This window comes from Octopus bimaculoides, chromosome 15, assembly GCF_046866305.1.
Source record: "Octopus bimaculoides isolate indiv1 chromosome 15, ASM4686630v1, whole genome shotgun sequence".
NCBI lineage: Eukaryota > Metazoa > Mollusca > Cephalopoda > Octopoda > Octopodidae > Octopus > Octopus bimaculoides.
Genome location: NC_142942.1, coordinates 30,722,365 through 30,730,468, shown reverse-complemented (window position 1 = coordinate 30,730,468; position 8,104 = coordinate 30,722,365). Strand labels below are relative to the sequence as shown.

At 38.1% G+C, this 8,104-nt stretch overlaps 1 protein-coding gene across 1 annotated transcript; it reads left to right on the top strand.

The window, feature by feature from the left end:
* The first annotated feature begins 996 nt into the window (after positions 1–996).
* On the top strand, positions 997–1,656 carry LOC149132482 (uncharacterized). Its single transcript, XM_089363925.1, has one exon. It carries the CDS (start codon positions 997–999, stop codon positions 1,654–1,656), a length of 660 nt encoding a protein of 219 aa, XP_089220051.1.
* Positions 1,657–8,104: the final 6,448 nt, after the last annotated feature.

Genomic DNA, 8,104 nt, shown 5'->3' with positions numbered 1-8,104 from the left:
GTCTAAGTTAGGGGGACGTAAACACACCAACACCAGTTGTCAAGCGGTGCTGAGGGACAAACACGGACACACGCTCACACGCTCTCTCACACACACACACACGCACACACACACACAGACACACACACACACACACACACACACACACAAACAAGTACACATGCTCTTGTATATGTATGTGGTGAATAAACTGTCGTCTAAATTACGCAAAACTGAAAATAACACTCATCTCATTTTAACAGATATATTTATCAAAATTATATAAAAATATCTTGAAATACTAAAGAGTAAATTCATTCAATAAAATCGCCATTGGCTTCAATCACGCGAACAGGGACAACTCACCACTGCCAACTCAACTCCGCCGACTCAACCCCGCCGACTCAACCCCGCCGACTGAACACTGCCGACTCAACGCCAGGACAATTCAACGCCAGGGAAATTGATTAATAAATAATTTATTCATTTTATAATATTATCAGAAATTTATAAAAGATTCATCTTAATACATGGCTTGAATAAAAAAAAAGCAGAACTTTTAAAATCCCAACTGAAGTAATTTATAAAGGATATAATTTTATGTGTGTGTGTGTGTGTGTGTGTGTGTGTGTGTGTGTGTGTGTGTGTGTGTGTGTGCGCGCGTTCCGGAACACTGGTTTGTTTGCTTCATGATCGTCCCAAGCTTCTTCAATTTAGCAGTTTGTCTCAGTAATTTATTGGTCATAATGGCCTATTTAGCTTGTGTCGAAGATATTTAGATTGCTCTAAACCACTATCAGTGATAGTGGTCGCGGACTACATAGAATTTTGCTTTTCAGGAGAGAAAGTTGGCTGCAGCATTTACGTTCATCTGATACTTGGAAAGCCGATGGAACTTTTAAAATAGAACCATGATTATCTTCACAAGTTTACATTATTCTTGCAAAGAAATTCGATGGTGTTATTCTGGTTGACTTTGCTCTTTTGCCAAACAAGCAGCGATTAACTTATGCAAAGATGTTTGAAATGCTCAAAGATGCCGAGCCAACACTAAACCCAATATCTATTATTTGCGACTTTGAACATGCAGCCTTTAAAGCCACGAAGGAAGCTGTTCTAGAAGTTGAAATACAAGGATGTTTTTTCCATTTAGCACAAAATATACACAAAAAGATAGCTGCCATGGGTTACACTTTTATGTACAACAACGATGCTACCTTTGCACTAAAAGCCAAGATGATTTTAAGTTTAGCATTTGTTCCTGTTCCACATATTGATACGTATATTGACGCCCTCTCTGCGGATATACCTGAAGAACTTGCAAATCGACGTGGAGATAGTAGAAGACTTTCACTTTTCCCCCATGAAATGTGGAATGTTTACGAGAGGATGTTCCTCGGGGAAGACCAGACAAATAACCATGCTGAAGCAGCAAATAGAAGACTCCAAACAGAGCTGGGAATGGAGCATCCCACAATATGGAGATTCATAAATGAGCTACATAAGGTGCAAAGAAACCGAGATGCATTTTTTGAGCAACTGATTGGAGGTCATCCCCCTCCCACTAAACTGAAGAAGTATATGAAGGCAGATGATAGAATTCTGCATATTGTTTCATCTTTCTCAGAACAATCTCCCACAGAATATCTGAAGGGAATTGCATACAACTGTCAGTAAATTTCTCCTTTAAATTTTAGCCTTGTATCAAAAATGTATAGCTTCTCAATTACTTTTATTCGAATTTTAAAATTTATGTCATGTATTAAATTAATCTTTTATAAATAACTGATAATGTTGTAAAACGAATAAAGTTATAAAACGAATAAATTATTTATTAATCAATTTTACTGGCGTTGACTTGTCTTGGTGTTGAGTTGTCTTGGTGATGAGTTGTCTTGGTGTTGAGTTGTCTTGGCGTTGAGTCGGCGGTGTTAAGTTGGCGGTGTTAAGTTGGCGGTGTTAAATTGGCGGTGTTAAGTTGGCGGTGTTAAGTTGGCGGTGTTAAGTTGGCGGTGTTAAGTTGGCGGTGTTGAGTTGTACTGCACCCATTAGACCTGGCTTTCATTACTCGCATTTGAAATTGCCTCAAAACACTGTGTAAAATACTTTGGATTAATTAACAAATCTAAGTTGTTAGCGCATGCAGTTATATAAATTAGACAGCCAAGTGAAGTTGAATCCTAGTTTGTACACACAATAAGTAGCAAGAAGTTACGAATCTCTCTGTGGACAGAAAATGAGTATTTTGTGATAAGGTTCTTTGAGTAGAAACTAATCAAATCGCTTCGACTTTTCTGCCCACGGAGCGGTAAGGCTTGACGTGTAACCATGTTTTGTCTTTTCTTTCTCACAGTGACGCTAAAACTATTTGTTTATTAAAAGGTATGCCATAGATTACATTCGAAATTGTGAGAAAGAGGCAGTCAAGAATGAGACTAGTAGTGAGAAGGAGAAGGTGGAGAGAAGAAAGCAAGGTAAGAAAACGGAAGCAAGAACGATGGAATGAAAGTAGAGAAATATAAGTGGAAAAAGAAAAGCAAACATATAAGACTCAAGCTGTAATGCAATAAAGCAAGCAGGAAGAAAAATAAGAGCTGGGGGAAGGGAGAGAGGAGAAAATAGGGAGAGAGGAGAGAGAGAGATAGTGAAACGGTGTAGAAGAAGAAATAACGAGTGGTGTAAGGTTAAGGTAGTGTGATAGGAATATATTTGAGGTCAACGCCAGAAGCTTAGATAAATATTGAACTTCAGAGTACAGGTGCTAGATAAAGACCTTTCCATTCACTTTTGAGGGGAATATGCGCCTTTGCTCTTAGCTAGCCTTACGTATGACTACGGGAAAGAATCTGTACAGTGTGTGCGCGTATTAAGTGTGTTTGGATGCATGAAAAATTGGGGTGCAGTTCTTGTGTCATTATATGTGTGCGAGTGTGTGTATAAGGTTATTTGAGTGCATAGAACTTGTTATATATTCTTTTCTACTCCAGGAAGGCCCGAAATTTTGAGGGAGGGGGCCAGTCGATTAGATCGACTCCAGTAAACAACTAGTACTTTATTTATCGACCCCAAAAAGATGAAAGGTAAAGTCGACCTCGGCAGAATTTGAACTCAAAACATAAAGACAGACGAAATACCATAGTCTCTTTAATTGAATAGCTAGATTCTGGTACTTTGCTATTTTTTCTATAGTTCTCATATTAACTTTTTCATCATTTGGGACTGTAAAGGCAATTATCTGGCACTTCCTATAATCTTTATCAACTACTACCAAATCAGGCCTTCTAGCTTCTATTACTGTCAGTCTGAATGTTAAAGTCTTACAACATCTTGGACTTCTTACTTTCTAGTACTTTACTAGGTTCATGTTCATACCATTTATCAGTAAGTTCAAATCCTAGCTTTCTATAAAGCCGCAAGTGGATTGCTCTCCTTAGATTGTCATGTCTTTTCTTGCATTCTTTCTGTGCCAGCATGCTACATTCACTTACAATATGAATAATGCTTTCCTCTTTTGATTTGCATAATCTATATTGGGAATCTACTTGGTTTTCGTCTATTTTGGCTTTTATCCCATTAGTCCTTAATACTTGATCTTGTGCAGCTACTAACAAACTTTCTGACTCCCTCTTCAGCTTTCCCTTCTGCGGCCATAACCACGACTCACTACTACTATTTGCTGAAACTACCTTTGAGAATCTACCATGCAACGCTTCTCCTGCAATTCAGATAATTTCTGTTCTTTTTTCTGGTTTTTAACTTCGTTTGGTGCTTTGGTTTCCCTATGTCTTGCTGTGACTCTAGCAGCTTTTAATAAACTTCCTTCTCTATTACTTACATAGGAGTCTATATCTGCTCTAGTTAACTTCACGCAGTCTTCCACTGATATTAACCCTCTTCTATCTTCCTTTCTAGGTAAGCATAATCTTGCTACTCCTGCCCTTGGGTGGAGTCCTCCATTTATATTGAATTCCTTCCTAGTTCTTCTGTCTAGCTTTGCTAATTCAGATTTTGTCCAATCTACAAAAGCTGCTGGCTATCTAAGTAATGATACTGCCCAAGTATTTACAGCCTTCATTAGTTTCGGACCATTTAGCTTTGACTTCATTAGCTTTCTCACCCTTCTGATGTACTCCTTGTCAGTTTGCGTTTTCATTTCTGTAGTTAGTACCCTGTCAGATTCTAATACTCCTAGATACTTATAACTCCCGCCTCCATTCAAAGATCTTAATGTCTGGCCATCTGGTAATTGGATGCCTTCACTGTTGACTATATGTCTTCTTCTCATGACGAATATTACACACTTATCTATACCAAATTCCGTGCCTATATCTTTGATGAAGAGTCTTACAGTCTGTGTTAAGGAATCTGTCTCTTTTTCATTCTTACTAAAAAAGCTTCAGATCATCCATGCAGAGCAAATGGTTAATTTTTCCATTACTATTTCTGAACTGATAGCCTGCCTTTGTCTTCCTTAATATTAAACTGAGGGAGATCAAACATATCATTATTATTATTATTATTATTATTATTATTATTATTATTATTATTATTATTATGATGATGATGATGATGATGATGATGATGATGGAGGCGAGTTGCCAGAATCGTTAGCACACCGGCCGAAATACTTAACGGTATTTCTTCCGTCTTCACGTCTTCTGAGTTCAAATTCCGCCGAGGTCGACTTTGCCTTTCATCCTTTCGGAGTCGATAAAATAAGTACCACAAATTTCAGGCCTTGTGTCTGTAGTAGTAAGGATTATTATTATTATTATTATTATTATTATTATTATTATTATTATTATTATTATTATTATTATTATTATTATTATTATTCAGTAGTCTTATTTTTATCACGTGCTTTCACTGCATTACCGAGCGCAGCTCTGTGTGCTTTGGGTATGTGCTGTGGTTTGTTGTGATGCTCTTATGGTTACTGTATTGAAAGTGTTTTACGTAGGATGTGTGCGGTGCCTTGTAGTGCTATTTTCTATATGTTACATATATTTGTTAGTCCTGGTGTTTTTGTTAAATATTTGTCTGAATATTTTTTTTATCATATCTAATGCGCCTATTATGATAGGAATTGTTACTGTTTTAGACTCCGCATTCGAGTTACCTCTATTTCCAAGTATTTGTATTTTGAAAGTTTCTCCATTTCTTTCAGAGAAACGTTATCATTTGTTGATATTGATACATCGATTAGAAAGCATTTTTTTCTTGATGATCTCTGATAACTATATCCGGCATTTTGGTCTTAATTTCTCTATTTGTGTGTATTGGCATATCCTATAGTATTGTTGCTTTCTCATTTTCTGTGACTTTTTCCGGCGTGTGCCTATACCATTCTTTTTCTGTTGCTATTCCATAGTGTTGGCATAGCTTCCAGCGCATGTAGGTCCCAGCTCTGTCGTGTCTGTGAATATATTCCTTCTTAGCCAGGACTGGTCTATTGTTTCTTGTCCATATCCACATATTCTGCAGTTACTTGTTATTTTTCTTTTCATTACATGCTTTTGGTAATTTCTGGTGGGAAGGCTTTGGTCTTGTGCTGCAATTAAATCCTTCACTCTCTGCTTTGAGTCCTGAGCTTCTCAGCCATTGTTGGAATTTTACTTTGTCTATTTCTTTTGCGTTTAGCTTAACCCAGTATTTGCCATGAAGGGGCTTTTCTTGCCATCGTTTTATCATGATCCGTTACTGTTCCAGTTTTAGTTTTGATTTCAGTTGTTTTACAGCTTTTCTTGTTTCTTCTGTTTCTTCATAGCTGTTCTGTAGTATGACTTCCTTTTTGTATTTGTCAGCTTCCTTAAAGACTGAAAACAGTTTTTCGTTTTGTTCGTGTTTTGTGGCTATTTGCATTAGTTTTCATTGCTTCTGAAGTAGGTATTTTTGTAGTCCTATGGCGGTAATTTTAGTAATAGCTTTCTTGCTGTATAAGGCCTCTACCACCTTCTATACGGTGTATATATAACCCTTCTATGTCATATTTTGGGTGGTGCATCCTAAATCTTGTCATTATTTTTCTGGCTTTCCATTATTATTAATTTTGTTCATCATGTATAAGTACGTGTATATTCATCATTATTTTATTTATTTTATTCAATTTTGAATACATTTATATATGACATATATGAAATTACATGCCCCCTTCACCCTGCATACAATCTGTCCTCTGACAAGCTTCTTCCACAACCATGTTCCCAGCAACCCCTTCCTACACCTAAGCTCTCCAACCGCTGTATTCTCTCCACTCTCCCTCACATATCTCCCTGCACACATGTCCTTGTTGAACCTCTTTCCCACACCAAATCCTCCAAATAACCCATCCCTCTCCCTTGCTCATTTGCTCCGCCTCCATCTACCGCTCTCCTTTCTAAGTCTCATGAACTCACCCACTCACCGTCACCACCATCTTTTCTCTCTTTCCCCACTCTCTCTAATCACTCTCCACCTAAGGTAGCCATGTTTCCCTTATAATGCAAGACTCTTTTTTTCTTTCCCTCAATACTACTCACATTTAGTACACTCTGTAAAGTGGTTGGCATGAGGAAGGGCATCCAGCCATAGAAACCGTGCTAAAGCAAATTCATGTGCCTCTTAGGCCAGCCTTTAACAATTGAAAACTATGAAGTACGAGTTTTCGTAAGACCGAAATTACAGACGGTATCCCGAAATTAATGGTTGTACTTGACAATTTCCGTGAACGCGAAATCCCGTAACCTGACGTATCCGTAACACGGGGTATGCGTGTATATTTATGAAGGACTCTCCCGTCGATTTCGACGTACGAGGGCTGGAGGATTATATAATTGTTATTACCTGTGTTTGAGCCTCTGATGTGACTTCGATTCAACTAAAGATTTGCAAGATTGTCCACATTGAGGACAGAACACAGCAGCGTTACAATGATCCACTGGGATCGCATTTCTGTAGGCACAAATATTCTCACTCCCGAACTATACGGCCGTTATATTGACGACTGTATCGGTGCAATCTCACTCCCCATCGAACATCTCGACTCATTCCTCTCTTTTGTCAAATCTTTCCATCCTGTCCTCCACTTCTCCTGCACTATCTCTGACATCTCTGTCTCCTTTCTTGACATTTCGGTCAGCATTCATCACTCCACTCTCACCACCTCCATCCACTATAAACACAAAGACTCACACTCATACCTCAACTTCTCCTCCTCCCACCCTAAACACACCAAGCTTTCCATCCCCTCTTCCCAATTCCGCCGTCTACAGAGGCTCTGTAGTGACGACCATGACTTTGAGACTCAGTCTCAACTCATGGCTCGCCACTTCATCCTACGCAGATATCCCCTCACTACTAGCCACACTGCCCTTGCCAGAGCACGTTCCATGGACCGTGAATTTGCACTTCTACCAATATCATCTACTGCATCTCCAGCTCTCTCTACCCTTCTCTATTATACATCGGGCAGAGAGAGCTGGAGATGCAGTAGATGCAGTGGCTGACCGGTTAAACTCTTAGTATAGCGTTCATAGCCTCTCTCCCTAAACAGCTCCCTGTAAACTAGCGATCTTGTTTCTAACAGTCATTTAACTTAACTATATAGTGTTATTCCTCGTACGTAACCTTAGCATTCCGCACAAGTCTTGCATTTGTAATATGATTCCCTGAAGATAAAATTATATGTATATACCAGCATCTCTTACTCCTTTGGAGTAGAGTGCATATAATTTTTGAAACATATGTAGGAATTAAAGGAACTTATTGATTATATGTGCTTTGCTCCATTTATTATTATTCTTTATATCAACTCAAAATACATCACTTTAACATGCAATTTCTAACCCATAACCGGGAGTAATATCCCAGTTTTTGTGTGATTTTTGCTACCCTGGTAACTATTACCATATTTGCATTATCACAGTTTTTTCAACCAAGATAATATTAATATATACAAAAATAAATATAGATAGATAGCTAGATAGATAGCTAGATAGATAGATAGACACATACATACATACATACATAAACTTCCTCCTTGTTTGTGTAGATTCGTCATCAGAATTTTTGGACTCTTGATATTCATTTTCAGTCTCTGCTTCAAACGTTGACGATGACACTGGAATTGCTCTAGTTGAAGTTGGCA